The following is a 24,174-nucleotide window of genomic DNA, read 5'->3' as shown; positions in this document are numbered from 1 at the left end:
TCTCCCCATGCCAGCTGAACTGTGAAATATAATGGAAGCCTGCCAGCGGTCCGGAGTAAACAGAAGGAGAGATGAGAGAAACGCAAGAGTAAAAACAGTGACGGCTGTATTTATAATGTAACAAACTGAGGCTGAGTGTGCAGCCTTCAGAAACTCCCACAGCTCAATACAAACCTGCTTCCATCTAATTGCAGAGAGAATGAATCTTTAGAATCCAGATACAGACTCTTAAAATTCCCAATATTAATGTGTATTGAGATTGTTTTCCAATTTTTCCCTCTATGACTGAATCTTCAAACTCATGGCAAATGAAATCATTTTACCCGAGTTTTGTATTTTGCAGAATGTGATGCAATGAACTGTGTACTACTAAATATTTGCAATCATGTCTGTGAATGAGACTACATTGGTCAAGTTTTATTTAGACAAATTAGTTTTCTCTTCTTTTAGTGAATCAAAAAACATATAATGAACAGCGGTCATGCTGTACAGTATAAGCAAATGAATCAGAATCACAATTTAAAATCAGGAGCAAAGTCATGCAAATTGGGTGGAATCGAATCAAAAACAGTTTTGTGAAATACTGTATCAATACATACAGTAGCCCTACCTGTGGGAAAAAAAAAAGAAAGAAAAAACTGCATAACTCACCCAGCATTTAAATCAATACTATTCTTGTACACATTTTCAGATCTAGCGGACTCCTCCTTGGCAAGAATTGCAGCTCTAGGCTGTCTTCTGGACCATCGATAGACCCATTGCAAACATATTAAAGCATGTTTGCCCCTAAACAATGCCTGTGGCAACAGAATGGAAGCTGATTTAATGCTCTGTATAGTGTAATGAGGAACACAGGCATTATATGCTGAGGTCTTGAAGATGGCGTATGTGTGTCTCAGATATAACAAACATTTAGAGAGGCTGGGGATTAGGTGTGCAGAACCGATGTCTCTCTCACACACAAACACACACAGTCTCGCAGCTGCGATAGTGTGTTTTTTGCATAAGCGCTACCTCGATGTCCCCTCGTGAGCGAAGAAGATTAATTGCATAGTTACAAGTCAGATCTGTTGACTGGGAATAATTAACCTTTTATATATTCAGGGTGAGAAAAAAAATTTTTTATCCAAAAACACATTTTTCAGAGGAGTATTTTAAGACATACCATCTGAATATATTTGCATGGGGATGATGACTGTGCTTGAGAAAATCATTATCGAATTGCAACCATATTTTATTTTTGGTAGCCAACCGACCGGACATTTCTACACCTTAATTCCTGACAACATCATCCAAGGCTTTAATCTTTGAGGAAAAGAAATGGTACACATTTTGCAGTCCAAATTTACATCAGCAACCCTCTGAACTCTGAAAAACATGATGTGACTGTCATAACGGAGTCGAGAATGCATCATCCAGAGGCTCATCTGGCATATATGAGAAAAACCTCAAAATGTGTCTCATTAGGTAAACAAACTTCACCAAACAGGAGCTCAGTAAATAACATGAGCGTCGTCCTGATGTACTGTATATCATCTCGGTCATATCACTCTTGTAAATGACTAGAGAGGAGTGTGCGCGAACATCACTCAAGCACCGGTGTTGCTCTGATGAATGCACTTTTATCAACACCGGGCTTTCCAGAAAAATGTTTTTTAAAATGGGTTGCAACTGCCACAAATCCATCAGATGTCGAAACTGACCTCACGGTGAACCCTGGGTCCCATAAAGACCCATAACGAACCCAATCAGACTGAGGTAGGGAGAAGTCTGCCATTCCCTGTCATTTCGAACACCCGCTGTCCCATACTCAAATCATACACACTGTATTTCCCCAAAGATCAAAGAGTTTTAAAGGGATAGTTTGCTCTAAAAAATTCTGTTATTATTCACTCACCCTTGAGATATTTTAAATCAGAACTTTACCTTCTGTGAATGATTATGGTCGCTCTTTGTCATGCATGGGGACTGGAGACACAAAAGCATTATTAAATGGTCACATACTGTTTTCAAAAGTCAAAACATAGACAAAATTTTTTTATTAAATGTTATCCACTAAAAATCTATGGCACATTTGCAAATTCTTGATTCATGAACGAATCATTCAGAGCAGCCAACTGGATCAACTTATCAAAAAGATCTGACTCAAAAGAATAATTTATTCATGAATCTGCAATGAACAAAACAAACTGTATATGACAATGTTCTAGACAATCAGGAAAAAATAAAAAATAAAGCCAATAAATAAATACTTTGAAAATCTTACTAAAAAAATACATACTGTAAGTGACTGAAAATCTAGCCGATAGACGGAGTTGAAAAATGTTCTTCAAATTGTTGGGTGCACTGTCTCTTTAAAAAAATAAATAAATGAGGTACTTAATTTCCACATATTGTCATTCCTCTTCCTTTAGCTCTCTTGATCTCTTTTTCCATAAATCTCACTCACGCTCACACACACACTCACTCTTTCTCTCTAATAACATTCGGGCTGTTAGATAAGATGAGGGGTTTGGAGAGACAGGAGAAATGAGAGCCAGCTGGAATTCCCATCGGAGCCCTAATCCATCTTACATCAGCTAGGGTTCAGTCTAAACATACACAGACTGTGGCCAGTGGCCAACAGTATTACATACTCCGTGAGAGAGCTCTGACCGTAGATGCCTACCACCCATTGAAACATCATATTCCATTATTCCAACTTTAAATGAGGTGAAAAGGTCTCCAAATTGGGGTGTCTGCTGCTGGGATATTCTGGAGTTTGTCGGTTTCACAGATCACCAAATTCCTAGAAATGTGGGTGCTGGTTTGGCGAAGTCATATCAGTTGGGGAAATGTGTTCACAGAAACAATCAGACACAGAAAATATAATACTTCAATTTAATCAGCTTATATACTGATATTTTTAGCATCCTACACAATCATCAGATCAGCATAAATATCTGTTCAAAAGACAATCAGTCTACTGACTCTTTGACCCTGTAAACTCCTCTTTGACCATCGCTGTTACAAGAAAATTATCTCTCTTATTTGGAAGGATGAAACATCCTCAGGAGCCTCAGTAATGCTGAGGATGTAATTGAGCATACAATATGCACATGACTTGTTAAGGGGAATTTGTATTTCTTATTTTGTAGGATGAAACATCCTCAGCATACACTGTACAAGGATAATCTGAATTGACATTTGGAATACATTTTTTAGGTATGCGTTTTTTTTCCAAATTAAATAAAGAAAATATAAATAGGCAATCTTTTTCTTTTAAGAAATTTGTATTTTGTAAACTGGCTCTTAAATGATGTGAAAAATGAAAAGAAAAAAAGTAATTTTTTTATATATAGTTTTTTCATTTGATTTTTTAGTTCATTTGGCCATTTTTTACTTTGTTTTAAAATAATAAAGATTAATAAATGTAATAAATATTTTTTTGTTATTAGTAGTTTTGTGTCATTTTCTTTTGTGTATCAATAATTTAAGTTTTAAACTTAACAATGAAAATGAAATAAGTTTTAAATCTTATTTCAGATAGTGTTTTTAAAATAATAAATCATTAATAAATGTATCATACTGTTTTTTAGATTTAAGTTATTATTGTTCCTTGGCAATATTTTCTGATTTTAAATAAAAATATGTCTATAGTTTTGTTTAGTTATTTTAGTCAACAAACTTGAAAATGAAAAAGCCTTGGCAACTACCTGAAATTCCTATGAAAATGAGAAGTGTTGCCTTGGCAACAACCTGAAATAAAATACGTTTGTTTGTTTCAAGTAATTCATTTTAATAACTTTGTTGTATATACTAGAATATCACATGAAAGGACAAACCATAAAATACAATTAAAGATAAGAGTTTATTGAATCTTTTGAAACAAAGTCCAAAGGTTACCAAGACTTCACAAAATCCTGTCGAACAAGGTTAAAATGACCTCAGAGCAACACTTTGCAACATCTCTTGTGAGACTGAGCTGCCATATCAGTCGAGATGCTGTCGCATACGATGTCATCCGCCCTGATGACATGACAGTGAGGGCTTTGACCCATTCTCTTCCTAACCTTCACTTCTAACCCCTCTTTCTCATGTAGCATGCTTTTTTCCTCCACCTATCGCCCTTTCATCTCCCTTCCATCTTGAGATGACATGTTCAAATACGACCTTGCAGATAATGAGTGACATTTGGGGCTATGAGGACGTACGATTAAACAGACCAAGAGGACGTGTTCTAAAAATGTGCCTCTCTCTTCAGCTGCCCCGATTATGTTTGAGTAAAAGAGCAGTTTGACATCTCACCTGTTTCACTTTCTCACTTTTACATGTTTTTCCAAATGCTTGCATCTAAAGACAACACTTATTCAAAATGATCAAAGCATAGCAGGAAGCACATCAATGTGTGTAGCTGTACGTGTACATGTGTGCACTATAGTGTTGGTGACCTCTTTGCTGGGGTTTGACAGCAGCTGTAGTTGGTTGAAGGTAAATGGAGGTTGAAAACGGAGATGAAAAAACTTAATGAAGCATGCCGTATTGGATTCGGACCCCTAAAGGCATGCAACTTCACACAGAACCCTTACGTTACTGTCTGACAGACCCCAAGCCAGAAGACCTGTATTTAGGCTTCATTTCATATAAGTGTGCTTAAGGGTGCTTTCTGTAACCTTGGTTTACTGATTCCATTTGAAACAGTGGTCTAACACATGCGTCGCATTAACTTTTGGAAGAAAATTGGCAAGAAAATCATCCTCATGGAAGAGAACTGCTGCTGATGTATAATTTGCACCTTTGCATGTCCTTGGTCACAGTTATTATGTACATTTCAGGAGTTTTTTCATGCAAATGGTGAGATATAATTCATTTTTAGACCCACCAAAAACTATTTTTATTTTCCTTATATTATTATTAATGTCATTGCATTACCAAAAAAGACTTGGTACTAGCTACAAAAATGAGGATAAACCAAGACATGGTCAGAGTGGCTACTGATTTAGTGTATTCACTTCATTTCAATGTAGAAGTCAAAAAGTAAATCAGTAGCTGCTCCCAAGTAATGCTGAATCTGTCAGTGTAGAAATTAGGCTGCAAATAAAAGCTGCTGAATCAGTAGAACGGAGTTGGATCTGTCAGTGTGGCTACTAATTCAATGTTAATGCATCATTTCCACAGTCTCTCATCAAGTCTCTCACATAAGCAAATTCTTCTGCTGTTTTGTGTTATCGCTGTATTTCTCAGTGGAACAGGGATTATATAAATACTGTGTAATTTAGAGGAAGAGAGCAGGCTGTTTTTCCCTCGTCAGGATTCTGTTAACAGAACAGGCTAATTATGGGTAGAGGGTGCAATGCCAGGCCCTGCTGTCTATAACTCCCACTTGTTGCTTTTTTTGGTTGAGTGATGCGATGTAGACAAAAGAAAACATGGCAACCACTGACAGCATCCTCACAGCTGTGCCCACTATTACAATCACTAAATATGCACTCAACGAAGAACATGCAACAAGCATGCAAAAGCACACATACAATTACTAACTGTCATTCACACATACGCATTCAATTTATGTTTAACAGTGCTTGATTTGAAAATTATGAATTGCCAGAATAAGAACCGCTGACGGATCCCAAAGGCTTTAAGGCTCAACAAATCAACTTCAACCAAACAGCAAAACAAAAAAATTACACTGCTGTTACTACCATAAAACTTACAAAACAAAAACAAGTACATTACTGTACACCACCATAAAACTTACAGCTAATAGACATTAACTAGAAGCAACCCAACTTGAGCTTTTCTATCTGAAAATGAGTAAATACATTTAAAAGTGTCATTTAAAAGTGATTCATAAAATATATAATGTGTGAATCCAAAAGGTCACCATAAGCGCTCACAACAGTGGCGAAACACAGACTGGGTCAAGGTGCTTTAAAAACCCCAGAAAAGCTCAATATGACTGCTGTCATGGTTACTGCTATGAACTTGAAACAATGGGACAGTGACCTTGAGCAGGACGGAACGGTTGTGTTCATTCATATTTGAATGCTCACTTCTACCTCACGCAGTCCCTTTACACAAAATGTTCATATGCATGAAATCATCCCAGCCAAAACTGATTATACCACAGAGATTTTAATCAACACTTTCTGATTGAACTAAACCATGTTAAATGGCTTATGTAATTAAGAGCTTAACCTGGGGGCAATAAGACAGGGATTTCAAATTAGATGCATAAGATGAGATATTTTACACACAAATATATCTATCCATCCATCTATACATTTAAAGACATCGCCATGATTTTTCACTGGCCTAATTGTTAAGTCGTCTGATTTGTTTCCTCCAATTAAAATGTACTGAAACAATTGTTAGCGAACAACAGCACCGCGGCAGAGCCTCCAACATCTGCCACTTCAGTTCACAAACCAGCATAGAGGATCAAAGATCAGCCCTGACCCAAGGCGGTGGAAAATCCCAGTCATATGAAAATGGAAATATGTAAATCCTTATTAGGAGAAATTGCAGGCCTCGGTGCACCAGTCATATCAGCTGTGTTAAAATGCCACATATTGGCTCGGGCCCAACACTGGGTGTTGATTGGATGGAGGCATTTTGACACTGACCTCTGAACTCTAAAAGAGGAGGAACTGAGAGCGACAGGCCCTTTTTCATATTTTATATGCTTTTTGTAGCAAGGGTAATAGTTTATCTTTAGCTTAAGAAAGCTTAAGTCGGGCTGCTGATTTAGGATACCAATATCTCACAATACACATTTTACGGTTTATGGAAAAGTAATTCAGAAACTACTTAAGGAATTTCTACTGGAAAAGACTTTGGAAGATCCAAAGTGAACGTGAGCCGAAACATGATCAGATTTTAATAAAATACTATTTTACCTTTTCTGTTTTATTTTGTAATGCTAATATTTAGATTATTTTAATATTCTGAACACAAGCCATGTAAAATGCAAAGAGACTAATTTATTAAAAGTAAACAATTTAATTCTATTTGTGATGGCATTTCACACAGCTGCAATGATACTTGAAAATCTCTACTTTCTTTGCCTTCTTACATCAATAATCAAAATCAAACCTGTGATGTAGGACCCTGCTGGTTCAGTTTAGGTCATTAAACTTCTAGAGTCTTAACTGTTAGTATTACTTCTAAAATACATCCTAGAGCAAAACAGGTATTATTTTCTCAAAGCTAATAAGAGAAAAACGGGGCATCTCACTCCCACATCCCTTTTGTTATGAATAACAGCTAACTTCTGTGAAGGAAGCCTCCTCCCCTGGGCTAATCACGGTATCCAATTTGTACAACAATTTGGAGGACTCCCTTAAACAGATAGTCTCAAGGCAGCGGTCGATGCAGTTGTCGGAAGAGGCTTTAAGAAGGATGTGGACGATGGTTTGGGGAGGGAGCGAATGACGCAGATGTTTGGAAAACCATTTACAAATGAAAAACAGCCCACGGAGTAGCACGCGGATGAAAGGTCATTAACAGACTCAACGGCACGAAACAAAGCACTGCAAAGCATTTGCCCTTAAAGTGTTTACAAGTTATGTAGGCGAAATCACTGGATTCTTTACTCCAGTCCTCTTCATTATCCGTCTCTTAAAGGAACGTTTCAAAAACATTCTTCCGATTGACCCTTCGGTAGTTTTGACCAATTATAGCAGGAACAGAAGCAGCATTAGAGGCGCAATTCTACACACTTAAAAGGCTTTGGACGCATCAAGCTCCTGTATCTGCAGTCCTTCCCTGATGACTGTTGTCTGGGCCTGGCATGTAACCATGGCAACCTGAACTGCCTATAAAAGTGGCATGTTCAATACTGAAGATGAAGCGCATTCTCAGATAGCTGGAAAGGCCAAATAATTCAATTTCCCCACATTTTATTTTTGCTCTTTTGAAGGTTTGGCTTCCTCAGAATGCTGTGAAACAACAAACAAAAGCCTGACAAGTAAAACTTTTCGGAGACGAGTAGAGTACTAGTTTAACAAACATTAAACAAATTTAACAAATATATAATATATAAATATAATAAATCCTCAGTACTCATCTTGCTGTATCTGTCTGCTGTTTCTGACACCGTTAACCACCAGATCCTCCTGTCCACCCTCATAAGTCTTGCATCTTTGGAAGGTCTTTCAGGGTGTCTTGGAGTGGTGAGGATTCTAAGTCACAACTTCTTGCTACTGGGGTTCCTCAGGGCTCAGGGCTTGGACCACTGATCTTCTCCATCTACATGTCATCATTAGGATCTGTCTTTCAGAAAAAAGGCTTTTCCCATCATTGCTACAGTATGCTGATGACACTCAACTCTACTTCTCATTCCGACCAGATGATCCGACGTTAGCTGTTCGCATTGCAGCCTGTCTGACAGACATTTCTGGCTGGACGAAGGACTATCACCTTCAACTCAACCTTGCTAAGAGAGAACTGTTCATGGTCTGAGCCAACCCAGCAATTCATCACAACTTCTCTATACAGCTTCGTCAACCATAACTCCTTCCAGAATAGCTAGGAACCTTGGAGTTGTGACCGATGATCAGTTAAGCTTAACAGACCATATTTCTACAACAGCCCTGTCCTGCAGATTTGCTTTATACAACATTGTGAAGATTATACCCTTCCTATCAGAGCAGGCCACACAATTCCTTGTCCAAGCGCTTGTTCTCTTCAGACTGGACTCTCTTGGCAGGCCTTCCGGCATGTACTATCAAGTAATCCATGTAATGAAAAACAACAAGTTAATAATATATTAGTGTGTAGTCAGCTATATAAAAAAAAAAAATTACAAATAACCACCTCCTCCATTTTCTGGCACCTTAATCATATACACACACACACACATATATTTAATCAATATAAAATTAGTTATGACATCTGACATATGGAGCTACCTGGACTATGCTAACCTGCAAAATCTTGACCTCTTAGACTGCTGAGGGTTTATTAAACTCCACTTTAGTGAGTGGAGAGACAGGAAACACGTAATTTAATAAGATTAACTACCTCCATCTACGACTTGAAACTATCTGTCTTTTCTTCTCCTCCTCCTCTCCTCCCTCCTGTTCTGTTGTCCCTCTTGTTTTCATGAATGATTGAGGTGGAGAGGTTGGCTCAGAGGGAGCAGGGAGAAGTGCACTCTTCATTCAGCCCCGATAAAAGAGCTTGTCAGGGAAAGTGAAAGTCCCACAACTGAAGAGTCTGACCGGCTGACGGAAAGAGAAATGCATAGAGCATGAGACAGCATGCCAGATGGACCATCATTTGCCAAAGGCCTCCGTCAGGGCCTGTAAATGCCAATACTGTGAAAGAGGGGCGTAACTGCATGTCCAACCTTACTAGCACGCTTAAGTGACCTTCAGACACCTGCTGCACCAAATGCATGCATTCATGCATGTACGGACATCATATGGTCATTGAACTAAGCGGCCCTGACATCCTCAGCAGCAGAATGAGGAGAGGCTGTTCACCCACCCAAGGACGCGCACAGGAGCCCGGCATGCACACACACAAACAACCAGCTATCCATTAATGGTGTGGCCCTCCATGAGTCAGTGTCACCCGGGAAAGGACAAGCAGACCTCCGTCTAATTACATAGCGACACTCATGCCATTACTCCTCATAACCCTCCCGTGGAGAGATGCTGGGAAAGAGAGTGTGATTTTATGTGTATAGCGGGAAACATAAGTCAAAAAAATAATTGAGCAACTGCAATGACCTACTCCTAATTTTAGATTGGATGTGTGTATAATAAGGGCTGTCGATGAATATTTAGAAAAACTGTGTACTAAAACACTGAATTATATATTTCTGACAGCACACATTGCTACAAATATGCAGTAATTAAAAAATTACCACACTTTATGAACTTACTCTTAAAAAGCATGTTTATAATAATAATAATAATAATAATAATAATAATAATAATAATAATAATAATAATAATAATAGCAATAACAACAACATCTCATATTTAGGTTTTCTTAATTCTGAAGATAAATTGCTAATGTCCATTTTTTTAATGGATTGAATATTAGCTTTTTATGCACTAGAATAAATAAAAAAAAACATATGCATGTGTGTTGATATAGATAGATATATACATAGATTATTAAATATAATTTAAAAAAAACTTACAATTGATGAACTTGTTTTTACAAGTGTACCCATGTAATAACAGCCCATAATTATATTTTTCTTATTTAATAATTCTGGACATAAATGGCTTATATCCAAATAAATAAAAATATTTAAAATGTATATTTATATCAGTAAATAAAATATATATTTATATCAGTTTTTAAAAATGCACTAAAACAAATTTATTAAAAAGATATCCTCATCTTCCATTTTTCTTCTCGTTTTTATTCAATTTTTTATGACTTTCGCTCATGGGTAATATTTCGAACTAGTTGAGCTAGATGATAGTTAAAGTTGCTGGAAGCAATAAATATTTTTTTTTAAATTTTGGAATGCCCACATAAAACACCCCTAATACCTGACAGATATCACTGAAATATGTGTCATAGGAACTCAGGCCTGTCTCTGGAATGGTCCAAAACTCTGTAAACAGCCAAAAAAAAAAATTTATAAATGAAATGCTCTTGCCATCCATCATTTTGCACATTTGGTTGAAGATAGCAGAATAAAACCATTATAATATCTAAGCGAATACTGTGACAATTAATTGCAGGCATTAAATTTGACAGCCCTAATTTACATAAGTGTGTCCGCAAGCTCCGATTTTTGGGACACATTTTGCACCATGGGATAGCTGGTCCAAAACACTTAAAAGTCAGTTAATGGGGCAAACGTCCATCATGCAGGTAATTATGCCTCATCCAAACACACATTCGCACATCCACACCTGCAACATGCCTCATCAGCTACAGACTAGAGGACAATTGGGGTTAAAAATCCAATTTGTTCCCGCAGGCCTGTCAATCCCATGAGTCCACACCTGATGAAAACCCCTCATGATCAGTGATATCACTGGCTCCTACATCAGCACATATACCAGGCAACCATCTGGCATTATGGGCAGAGGCTCCGGAGTTTGTTGGCGGTGAGGTTAGTGGAGAATGGGGAGTGTTTTTCCAGTGACAGGCTCTGTGTCTGTGGTGTGTCCACTTCAGAACAGCATGGCAACATAACTATGGCGCCCATTTGGAGGAGTGTGATTACGGCTCGCCATCAGAGAGAGGAGTGGATGAGATGTAATCAGATGCCATCTGTAGAAATGGGGCAGATATGAGCAAGGACAAGAGAGACAAAGAACAGGAAAGAAGCAAGGTAACACACAACGAACAGACTGGAGAGACCAGTGACCGCTGGGATTTTTTTGGTCAGCTAAACCCCCATGGCTAAATATTATAAATATATAAATAATATCTGCTTGTAGTATTGATCTCTTGGGGTATTTCATCTTCGCAATGACATTTCATGAAAATTCATATTCCTGTGATGGTAAAGCTGAATTTTCAGCAGTCATTACACTCCAGTCTTTAGAGTCACATGATCCTTCAGAAATCACTCTAATACGCTGATTTTGTGTTCAAGAAACATTTTTCAAGGTTGAAGAGTCACTTCTTAATATTTTTATGGCTGTGAAATTACATTTTTAGGACATTTTGATGAAGTTCAAAAGAACATCTTTTATTTAATTTTTTTTCATAATTAAATGCATTTACTATCTTGGTGTGATTTTAACTTTTTTATTAATATATGTTTTAATTAATATTAATTATTAATATTAATTATACAATATATTAATATTTAAAAAATACTTAAATATTAGATGTGGATTATAGTTCAAATAATTAATATTAAAATAGACCACAACATTTATTTAACTTTTTTATTTATTTTTAATGTTAATTTAATTTACTTATTTAATTTAATTTTTTAATTATTTATTTGACTCAGGTATTCAACAGACTCAGGAAAAAAAATAAGAATTATTTTTATTATTATAAATTTGAGTTTATTTATTATTATAGCTGCTGTTTATATTATAATTTATAATCTGGACATAAGCCAATTGTGTTTAGAATTATTAAATAAGAAAAATCAAAATTTTCGTTATTGTAAAGATCTTTGTCGTTGCTGTTGTATATACTTGCTTTAACACTTGTAAGAATGTTCATAAAGTTGTTATTTTTATTTAAATATATTTTATATATTTTTAAAATGAGAATTATTTAAAAAATCAGAGTCTGTAGACGTTTTATCTAGATGTTGCTTTTTACTACTTAGGAATGCGTGAATGCAATCATTAATAATGTAAATGCACAATTAATTTATACATAATTCACATTGGCTATAGCCATGTTTTCACTACAACGGCGCTGAACCAACACACAGAAATCACCAGAAAAATGCATCAATAATGTAAACAATTATCAGATGACGGACTGTCATGATGATAAAGTTGAAAACAGAACTACTACATTATTCATTTACACAGAACCAAATCCACATCACAGCCACCTCTGATACTAGCAGGTGGGGTGTACTGAAGCCTCGATGAATTATACAGTATAAAGAGCCACCTCAAACACAGATTCAACAGTGCAGATGCCCGAGAGTCAAACAGTCTCATTCACACTCACTCTGTGGTTGTAATTGGCTGTGGCTGATATCTAAGGAGTTATTCTTTTTCCAGACCACCAGTAATGAACTTCATAGGCTACTCTTAGCCTTTAACCCCTCTGTCATCCCTCCTGAAAAGAGCATCATGACGTTGTTCTGCTTCAAGCCGATAAACAGACCATCAGAGCGACGAGATGAGAGACGGAGAGAGAGCATGAGTGAGAATGACAAGTTTCTAATGCGATGCCAGTTGAGATTGGATTCTTCATTAGGCCAATTACGGGCCGCTGGAGGGGGAGAGCATGCGGTTTGGGACCGGGAGGTGGCGAGACACTCACCTGATTAAATAGAGAAATGACTGAAGAATTCCAGCAATTTACTCAGCCGAGGCACAACCTGAGCAAGACGCTGGAGTAATTAACAATTACTGCACATTCACTGCTTAGCACAGGTGTTAATTAAACATGCTATTCTACTCAAAAAGAAGTGACTGGTGATTCAGACGGCCCAGTAGATACTTTACTCTGACTCTGCATCTGATGCCAACAAGCATGACAGTGCAATCCACAAAAAGCATTGACAGACTATTACAGAAAAGGTCCAAAAAAAAAAAAATAAAAAAAAAAAAAATAAAAAAAGGCCAATCAAGAGGCAAATCATTTGTTTTATCCTGTTTATTTTTTTTTTAATTTTTTGTATTTAATCTTTTTAAATTTAAAAGATTTATTTTAAATCAAGTCATTTTTAGTTTCTATTGTTAAATGAATGTTTTTTTTTATATACACTAGTATTGTTTTATACATTTTTTATTTATATTTTAATATTTTATTTTACTCAATTTTTACTTTATTATGTTACATTGTTACTTTTTTCTATAAATTTTTAGTACTGTTAGATTTTATTTGTTCAATTGTTATTTATATTATATTAATTTATATTACTTCAATTTTTTTATTTTCCATTACATTACATTAATACTTTTTCTACTCAATGTAGTTAGATTTTATTTGTTTATATAAACTTTATTATTTTAAATTATGCCTTTTTATTTATATTTAAATATTTGATTGTAATCAGTTAATTAACTTAGTATATTACATTAAAGTATTACTTTTTTCAATTCACTACAATACTGTTGATCTATATCAAGTTATTATAAAGTATTACTTTTTTCAATTCACTACAATACTGTTGATCTATATCAAGTTATTATTTATATATATTTATTTTAACAAATTTATTAACATGTCTGCACTTTTTTTATTTTAATCAAATTTAATTAACATTAGAGACCAACTTCAAAACCCCTGCATTTAACAGCCACTTCATTTTAAAGTACAAGCAAATATTTCTTTCAAACTGAGTGTGTGTTTTATTTTGAGTGGAAGGATGGTTTGTTTAGTTTGTCATTTATCTGAGAAGAGAAAGGGGTTTTATTTCCCAGTTCAGCAGACTAGGTGTTTGTATATGTTTATGAGGCTGTGGCTGGTACTCCAGTCATTTGAATAATGCATGTTGGGTAGTTTATGCATAACAGACAAACACTTTGAGGTGCTGTGCAGCGGCTGAGAAGCCTCACAGGGACAAAAAATATTGAAGACTCATCTTGCACTTACGGTAGGACTGGGAAATATCTAGAATATGCACAGAACCAGCGAAGAATTTGCAGGTGTTATATAATTTAGCATTATTGTAAATATTGTGATATGTTACTTACAGTATGTTATGCCCTGATTATCGTGACCAAATTTTTACTGTTTTAGATCTGGCATTAGATGGCCACTAATAAAATGCTTTATAGTTTGTTTACATTTTAATGACCCACAAATGGATCCAATAATAAATAATCATCAACCATATAGGGCTGTTAGTGTAATAGTGCACATTTGGAGAAATGTTGATGGATTGAGGTTTAGCTTGCATTTATTTAAAGGCATTTGCGTGTTCATTTTCCACTGAATTATGACGTCACATCAGCATTACAATATTATACATGAAGGCCAGAGATCATAAGCAGTCATTTCCATATTTAGACAGAACCGTGTTTATATTCATTCAGTGTACAGAAACAGACAAAACCGTTCTGACAGATGGAACATGAAACTATATGGAAACAAAAATATTATAGCTTGCATATATTTTTCAAGTGCTCATGGGTATTTTTTTTGGCACATACAATAGAAGTCACTTAGTGCTATTTTCATACATTTGTGACATCATATGAACAGAATCCACAAAAACAAGAAAAGCTGATATAATTCTTCAGCACATTTACCAGCCTCTAACATGCACATGTGGCTATGTTATTGTATTTTATGACATTTTGTAAAGTGATCAGCGCAACAATTTTTTTTTTTTTTTTTTTTTTTTTGTGGTAAGACAGACATTATTATTGTACAGATGGGTGATTGGTTGTGTACCCGTAAGATGTTTGTCATCAAACGAATGTAATAGGTTAGGACAGATGTCAAATGTGCAGAATAAAGACAAAATAATATTTATAGTGCCTACCGGCAAGAGGTGGAAAATGTTTGCAGAGAGAAACATGAATGGGGAGGTTTGCAGCACAACAGACATGAGACAATAGAGTGGAGCATGCACATTTTTTATCTTATTTTAGCTTATTAAAAATCAACATGAAAATTGTGAAGAAATTTTTATTATTTTAGTTTATTTTGTGTAGAAATTTGTGTTTTTTAGTATATCTTTGTTCTTCTTTGTGTTTTTAAATAAAGTTTTTTGGATATTTAAATGGATTTGTCAAGCTATTTTATTGTATGCACAGTCAAATACAAGCACAGAATGTCCCTCACATTTTGCATTGCGCATGCATTAAGACACACAAGTATGAATAGATAAACGGGACACCATTGAGATGTACTGTGTGGCACAAAATGAAAAATACACGCACACAGTACTGCCTGCACTACTGGCCCACTTCCCTCAAGCTTTCTACTTTTGTCCCGAACAACTGGGCTAGCAGATAAAAGAGACCGAACAGTATAGCGAAGGAGGGAGAGAGAGAGAGAGAGTTAAGTGGAGAGACGTCGACAGATGGGGGATTTTTGAGGCAGAGTAGAAAAGTGCAAGTTGAATGAGAATTAGATATTTCTATGTTTTTGTTTAATTTGAGATCTCTTTCTTCAGAAAAGTGTGTAATCTAGTCATGCATTTCAACTCTGAGGTGTGAATGCCTCAAAGCGGGTGTCATTGATCTTATAAAAGAACATTAAGAATAGAAGATAAGAAATAAGAAAAAGGAAAAAAGTGATGCTTGGATCCTCTGGTCTGTTAATGGGTTGGACCAATGCGTCACTCCTCCTGGATTAGAATTCCGGTTCATATAAATAGGAGGAGTATTTTTATCCCTTGGTCTTCTCCTCCACCTCCCCCTTCCCTTTCCTTCCTACTCTGAATAGTATTAATTGCAAATCATCCATTCAGCCTAATAATACACATAATAAAAGCAACAAACGCAAGAGCGTGAATGCCATCAGAAGCTATTTATGGTTTTGATGAAGGCACTGCAATCTCATAGCTCACTGAGTTTAGAAAAAACAAATGAATAAAAATGGTCTTGAAATCAAGTCAAGATTAACAGAGAGGGTAAAATGAAAGTGGGAGCTATGGTTAGTGGGCTGGCTACAGTGGTCCATTTAGCTGCTGCCCAGATGGTCCGAGGGAGGAAAAAAACAAAGCATTAATCACTATCGTAAACCCGCATCATGAAAACATGCATTAGAAATATTAAGGGCTAATATTAAGGCCTTTTTATCCTCAAACCTTTCATGTGATTGAATGATTTCTCAATTGATGTAAGATGACAATCATGAATGATCTTGTTGAAGAAGGGGTTTGGCAGTTCTTTGTTGGCATCTATGGTTCCATAAAGAAGTTTTAAATGGATAGTTAACCAAAAAAAATAAAAAGTATATTTTGTCATCACATATTCCCCCTCAAGTTGTTCCAAATATGTATGAATATCTTTCTTCTGCTGAAGATTGTTGGTAACCAAACAGTTTCTGGTCCCTATTGACTTCCATAGAAATTTTCCCCCCATACTACAGAAGTCAGCAACTGTTTGGTTACCCACATTCTTCAAAATCTCTTCTCATACAGGTTTGGAACAACTTGAGGGTGAGTAAATGATGACAGACTTATCGTGTGTTGTGTGGACGCTAACAATTATTGTTCTTGGTGTGAATGGGCTTTAACATGCATTGCACTAAATGTTCTTTATAGTGGAAAGGTGTTCATCAAAAGGTTCGAGGAACCAAAAATAGTTATTCTTTGGAATCATAGAAAAAAAAAAAAAAAAAAACTACCTTTGGAATCTTTATAAGAGTTTACCTTAGAAAACCATGATTTATTAATATGGCAATCATTCGGTACCATGGTATATCAAAAGAACTACAGTACTTCCATCTGACCTAATGAAAATGATTACTTGCTGTAAATGACCTTGTCAATTCTTCATTTAGGTTTTAGCTATAAATAAAGGTTATCTCTCTTCAAACTCTATAACCATTTGTGGAACGGTTTATGTTTTTGGTCTCAATAAGATCAGTCTGAAATAATACTGTTTTAATAGCATTCATATAATTTTACATTTTAAATAAACCATCTGTTCACAGTGTCTGCTGCCACCAAGTGGACAGATGACTCATGTTTTACACTTGCATCACTTTCTGCATTATCACACATACATACACTAGTTAAACGAGATTTCATAACTACATATGCATGCATTGTGTACACATATATGAGCTCTGTTATCTATGTCCCCAGAAACACATTTAGAGCTTAATACATTGCCATGTTGTATCACAGCACCTTAATAATTTACCCCTCCTCCTCTTTCTACAGAATTAGATTGCTCCCCGAGTATCAGTTGAAACTCCTATTCATGATTCATGAGGAAAAAAATGAAGACAATGTATTTTTCCATTAGTATGGATCATGCTGGATGTGACTCCGGCCGAGGTTTTAGCATGCTGTGGGTTCAACAGCAAGAACCGTGAACATCACATGTATGTATTTTCATACATAGAATGAACCCTGGCTGCATGACACATGAATTAATCAGAGTTGCCGAAGGGTGTTTATCTTTGGAAGTGCACTCGCTTTCAAATTTAGCTGTAAGTGAAAAAGCAGGTGATGGAAATTTCCCATCATGCCTGCAATCTGTCCTCTCCCCCAGTAAACTCAGCAGATTGCATTTTCTGATAAGACAACCAACCCCCTCCATTAAACAGCGTTGCCATGACGCCTGAGAAATAGTGAGGAAATACTCCAGCATACACCTACCATTACCATTAGTAGCGCTGTCTTACGGCACACCAGGGCTGAAAGAATCGTACTGCTAATGGTACCTGAAATCAATCATTGTGCTTTCTGTTATTACGAACACAATATGTAATTATGTTGGCTTGACAAATACTCAGGGTCAGCGGGGTTTCTAAAAGTACTTTATCTTCTCTAACCACTCAAATGTACACTTTTCCATAAGCAGATGGTTAAAAAACAACAACAAAAATTAAACCCTTTAAATGTCCTGTTTAAATGTTCTTGTAAAGCATTCAAGCAACATCCAGAATGTTCATAAATTGAAACGCCAACTGTCTTGTTGTAAACGCTTTTAAACAAAGCATCTTAAAACAGAAGCTGTCTCTCATTTCATAGGCTGGGGCCGACAAATTAAACACAGCAAATTAGTTCCGGTCCTCAAATTTGTTTGGCCGGGAAATGTTCCAAGAGTACAGTCATAACAATAAAAAGTGCATAGACTTTTAACTGTTTTAACATCACTCCACTTGTCTGTGTTTGTGCATTCCATACAGACATTTTTTAATTCACATTAAAAACAACTTGGCGTAATATTATACCAAGTATAGAACACAATTACAAAAATAAATAACCAGTGAAAACATTTGAGCTCAGAGTAGTTTTTGACATTTAAAAGATGTATTTTTATTTTTGCTGATCATAGACTTTGAGATGATTTTTCATTGTCTCTTTCTACGGGTTACACAGTTACACCAGTAGGTGGCGACCAGTAAACGTCTGTATGAATGAATCAATGAATCACTCACTCAGTTCATCCAGAAACAAAAAAAAAAGATACTGGATGAGTCCGAAATCACATACTTGAGTAGGTACTGCTTTTGAAGTAATTACTTAGCAATGTTTTTTTGGGTTTTTTTTATGTTTTACATAGCATGAATGTGTGTAGTATTTTATTTTTCATACATTTCAGTAATTTTTGATATATTGTTTTTAGTAATTTGATGTATTTTGTTGTTTTTTATTGGATGTATTGCCTTATTATGAAATCACCTTTGCTTTTCACCTTCTTATACAGTACAGAAGTGTGATTTCAGATGCAGCCACTGTCTTTGAGTCACTGAATTATTCACTCAACTGATTAGTTCAATTTTTATAGGCAGTAGTTTTAATAGGAATCCATGCAATCAGGAATTTCGAGTGAGGGTGAAAGATTTTTTTACACACAGATTTTGCATCGGGTTAAGCTGGTCATGTGAGTTTGCTAAGTAAACCAACAGACAGCTGCTTTATTTGAAACTGACTTCTGTGAGACCTTTGCTTCATACATATCTACACTATTGATAATAGGCAAACAACATTTTTAGCTGAAATTTAGCTAATGTGAGCCACTTCTTTACTAAATATTAACTTATTGCTCATTGAACTGTTTTATAAAATAAATACCACATTTATCATCTATCAGTTTTCTTTTTTTTTTTTCCAGATTTAAAATGACTCCTAAGTAGATGTGAAACTTAAAATGTGTCAACCTTCAAAACACAATAGGAATGGTGTTCTTTTTGACTCTCCTCAGTTTGCGTCACAATCCACAGGAGATTAAGCCCACTTAATCAAACACTGTCAAAGGAAGGACGGTGCGCCCCACTATACCTCCGTATTCCTCCATCCACAGGTGCAAGGTCATTAACGTTGCTAAGCGATTGTTCCACACACAAAAACAGGTGTTTAAAATCTCTCTCCCTCTCTCTTTAAATGGCTTTCCCCCCCTCTTCTGTCCTCTATAATGAGAAATCGGTTTAAACGACTCCACTGCGACTCTGTGTTAGAAATATGCAGCTTTAATTCTGAGCCCCAGAGCCTTTATTGCCATTTCCATCCTCATTACAAATGACCAGGAATCCATTAGGTTCCTGTCATCCCCCGTATCTCATTAAGATGGGCTCTATCTAGTCCACTCCTGGAGGCCCAGCCCAGGGACAAAAAGAAAGTAGAGATCAAGCACCTTTCAGGAGGATGTTCACATACTGATGAGGTGACAGGGTGCCGCCACTAGGCATCTATCTTTATACGGATAGTGCAGTGGCCGAGAGCATAAGAGTTTCATAAAACGCATATGAAGGGATCAGTTGACCTGTGAGTCTATAGGGGTCAGTCACTTAAGGGGTCTCCCATAATGCACTTTGAATATCATACATGCATACATACATAAACTATTTATTCAGCCTATTTGAACTCTTGCCTCTACAGAGAATAGTAGTACTGAGATTAAAACTATAGAGAGTAGAGAGCCTTCCACTACTATTATAACTATAAAATTTTATTAACTGTTCTAGTTTTATCAGAATAGCAAAGTCTACATCGCAACTATAACAATAACTGCATAGAGGAACAATATTGTTGGAATCACTTTAAAGAACTTTTTTTTTGGTGAATGATAAAAGCATTGATGGCTCATTAGAATATAGTTATTGCTAGAGTTATGTTGGAATGGGCCTTAAGGGTTTATTTTGCCATAATGACCGGCTATATATTATCCTGATTATTATATGGTTACCTGACAAATAAATACATGGAATACTGACACAAGTAGTGATGGGAGCTTTCCAAACACAAGCTTCGAAACCTTTGCGAACAATTTGTTTTGAACAAGTGATTCAGAGTGCTTATTAAACCGTCCGCCAGAGTCATGTGAGGTAGGCTCTAGACATTTTAATGACACATTTATATGATAGAAAGACATGTAGTTATTAGTCTTTATCTGCCTAATTAACCAGTCTCTCCATAAACAGAACAAGGCCAACAAATTAATTTAAAAAAAAATTTGCAGACACTTTGCATTTAATATAACGCTGTCTAAACATTTGAAATTGGTTAGTTAAAAGTGTTTTTATGCTATGTTTGGCCTGAGATTTCGTTGCATTTACACCATTCTGACCAGCAGGGGTCAAAAGTGTGCGGGCAAAAAAAAAAAAAAAAAGAATCGATTTGCGAAGCAATTTTTGTTCGATTGACTCAAAGATTCGAAGAGCTTCATTTCTCCTATCACTATTCAAGTCCCTGCATAATTATCTTAAATCTAAATAAAAAGGTCCTTTATGATGAAAAAACAACAACAACAACACAAACACTGAATTGCACTCATATAACAGAAATATTAAAGGGCCGATAACTAAGTAGGCTACTAGAGAAATTTTCTCTTTTTTTTTTTTTTTTTATTTATTTATTTATTTATTTTTTATTTTGTTTTGTTAGCTGATGAACGATAAATACAACCAATTATAATTGCAACGGGCCCAACTAGAACGTTACCGTCCGTTCTGAACGCTAATATAAAGTTGTCGTTCTTGCTGTGAACGGACAAATGAGACGCAAGATGGAACAGTTGTCATCACTCATTATGAATGAAACACCTGACCGCAGGATACCGCGATTGACCAATCAGAATCAAGTCTAGAAAGCGCTATTAGGATGGTTAGGGAGCAAAGACAGCAACAGATCTTACTCAACCAATGTGTCCAAAGAACCAGATGATCGTTCTGCGATCCTCTTCATCCTCCTCTTCCTCACCGCATCCGATTCCTGCACCAGTAAAACGGTCATCGATCACTATGAAAGCCCAAACCGAGCAATATGCAACTCTATAGAACTGAAGTGACTGAAATATTCCAGCTTTTTCATATTTATTAGGACTTTGACATGATGATAGATCATGCAGAAAATCGTATATAAACCGCATACGTTTAACAAAACCAGAATATTGATGTCTCTTGCAAAATAGCACGCTTGTCGGATTCATATAACTGAGAATATTACACATATTCAAATTACGTGGCAGAAAGATAATCATTATCGGGAAAACACACAGTTATGCGTTTTCATTCTGCTCATTAAACTGGAAGGAAACGATCTTGATAATATGTGCATTTCACATTACAGCACACACATACAGTAGGCTATAATTTGACAGCAGCACATTTAATACACATTTCAGGCCTCAGAAGCTACGTTCTGAGTGTATTCAAGAATCTAATCTCATCATTCCAGTCTTAGTCACCTATTTTAAGTCATTTTCCTCCTGACATGTTTAATATGGTTCACAAGTGATGGGGCCAGAAAGGAAACAGATCTTTTCTGTCTCAAGATATCCTAATACACTTGATAACTAAAAATACTTGTGCTTATTTTAAATGACTTTTATTGGGAAAATACTGCTATTTTAAATCTCAATCAATAGTAGAATTCAAACACTGACCTAAAGACCTTTTCTCCTGGCCAGCTTTCACTGATTGCGCCTGTAACTAATGTCTGATTAACCACACCTGGCATTTAACTAGTGTGAGAGCGCCCTCTAGTGGTGCGAGTGCAACAAACATATGGCACACAAGCAAACAGACATGCACAATAAACATTCTCATGCTAAAAAGAAATATTCATATTTTTAAACATGTGTGTGGCAAATGTTGATATGATATAGCAGTTAATTATTTTTATTATTTTTTCGTTTTTTATATTTAATGAACAAGAACAATGCCATTTTTTCCATGTTTATAAAAATGTTATTTATTTTTTATTATTTTATATTTTGAATTATGTTTAAGGGTGTAACATGTCCATGGACTACAGATGAATATGGCATTTGGCTAACTGTGGTGCATTTACAGTAATGTTTATTAATATGCACTGTCCCGATTAAATAATATAATATAATATAGTTTAATTTAATTTTATTTTATTTTATTTTATTTTATTTTATTTTATTTTATTTTATTATATATATAATATAATATAATATAATATATTAGGCAAATGGACATCAATAAACAGCACATTAGCAATTAAAACTTTAATATGCCAGCACAGTTTTACCAAACAGTAGATTAAAATATCAAACAATTAGTGTTTCTCCATACATTTCTATTTTAAATTCATACATATAAAATCACTATAAAATGTTGCTCTTTAACATAGTCACTGTAAAAACTGTGGGATTTCAAACATTCACATGCTGAACGGTTTCTGCTACACCGCTTGGTACAAAAAAAATCTAACCAATCACACAACCCAGTCTGTAGGGGTGCTGGGCACCCGGGACCGGTTTAGACCCAGTGTGAGTCTGAACCTGGTCTACTAGGACTTAAAAATCAGGCTTTCTCTGCTCAAACTAAGCCCTTGATCAGGACCGGCTTCAAACATAGTCCAGACGAAATTGTGTTATTTCATCATAAAAATAAGACCAGTTTTAGCATTAGATTAAAAAAAAAAATTATTAAATAATTCAGCTGTTAAATTATGCCTGTAAATGGTCCGGACAGTAATTTTGGTAACAAGATGGATGTGTTTTAGCATGTGGCATCTTCAAATTAGCCTTAAATCATTCACTTCTCCAGCAAACATCTAAAATAACAGAATACAAAAAAACTACGGTACATTTCCGAGTGTGAAATGAGCACATAATGGACTTTGGATAAAGCGTATGCAGATATAGAAGATGAAGACGTTTTCTTGATTAATATGTCATGAAAAGGCATTGTCGGTGAGTCCCCTCTCTTTCCCAGGATGGTCAGTAGAGTCTTTGCATAGTGGAGAGGGTTTAAAGGCAGTCTTTAAGGCACGGTGACGTGGAAAGGGCTTCCGGGCACCATTTCTTCTCCCCATTTGACTATCAGGATGTAGTCGCCTTTCTCTTTCACTGTGTATGTGACATTGTACATTCTGTTGCCCATGTGTTTGACGTACACTTCTTCACAGGGAGTCTTTGGCCCGTGCACTCCTACCATTAACATGTTCGTCCCTGAACAGACAAAATAAAAGTCATCTGTATGAGAGCATTGTGGGTAATATGCACAAACATGCATTATTTTTTACTGTTCGGAAAGCTGTACCTGCTTTACTGCAGTCTACCGTGAAGGTGTTCTTCTGGCCAATGAAGGCTTTGGAGAGTCCGGCCCCCCTGGAGATCACCTTACTGGCGTCGGACGAGAACTTTGGCAGAGTAGAGAAAGATCCGGCCACTGAGGACGATTTCGTCACCGTTTCCACCAGAACCGATGATGTTTCATGTAGAGAGTGTCCTCCGGACAGACGTGCACCTGGAGGAGTGAATTTCTTCTTATTAATTTGCTTCTTTATGAAAGATGAGTTGTTGTGCTAGTTGGTGGAAAGGTGTTCCCCGTCATTTTTCCCCTCCAATCATGAGTCTCAATCTCAAGTAAACAGTTTCACACATTTTTAAAGCTGTCATAAGCTTGTACGGTTTCAAATCCAGTCCATCACATTATGGAGTATACATCGTACGATTA

General features: G+C 35.9%; 1 protein-coding gene and 1 long non-coding RNA gene across 9 annotated transcripts in view; both read right to left on the bottom strand.

Moving 5' to 3' along the window:
- Window positions 1-10,312: 10,312 nt before the first annotated feature.
- LOC122141588 lies at window positions 10,313-22,590 on the bottom strand. The gene is made up of 3 exons (XR_006157962.1): window positions 22,128-22,590; window positions 21,378-21,454; window positions 10,313-11,229 (listed from the first exon to the last, which is right to left on the bottom strand). It is a non-coding gene; the product is annotated as an uncharacterized LOC122141588 (long non-coding RNA).
- Window positions 22,591-22,703: 113 nt separating this feature from the next.
- LOC109066092 (filamin-C-like) overlaps window positions 22,704-24,174 on the bottom strand; it is a 49,581-nt gene continuing 48,110 nt past the window's right edge. For all 8 annotated transcript variants that reach the window (XM_042748657.1, XM_042748682.1, XM_042748665.1 and 5 more), the window contains 2 exons: window positions 23,758-23,964; window positions 22,704-23,666 (listed from right to left, as the gene is read on the bottom strand). In XM_042748657.1, the coding sequence (XP_042604591.1) occupies window positions 23,479-23,666; window positions 23,758-23,964 (395 nt within the window). In that variant the 3' untranslated portion in view covers window positions 22,704-23,478. The remainder of the gene's footprint in view (window positions 23,667-23,757; window positions 23,965-24,174) is intronic.

The sequence above is a fragment of the Cyprinus carpio genome, chromosome A4 (genome assembly GCF_018340385.1).
Source record: "Cyprinus carpio isolate SPL01 chromosome A4, ASM1834038v1, whole genome shotgun sequence".
Classification (NCBI taxonomy): Eukaryota; Metazoa; Chordata; class Actinopteri; order Cypriniformes; family Cyprinidae; genus Cyprinus; species Cyprinus carpio.
The sequence above is the reverse complement of the archived record's forward strand: the minus strand, read 5'-3'. Positions and strand labels throughout refer to the sequence as shown.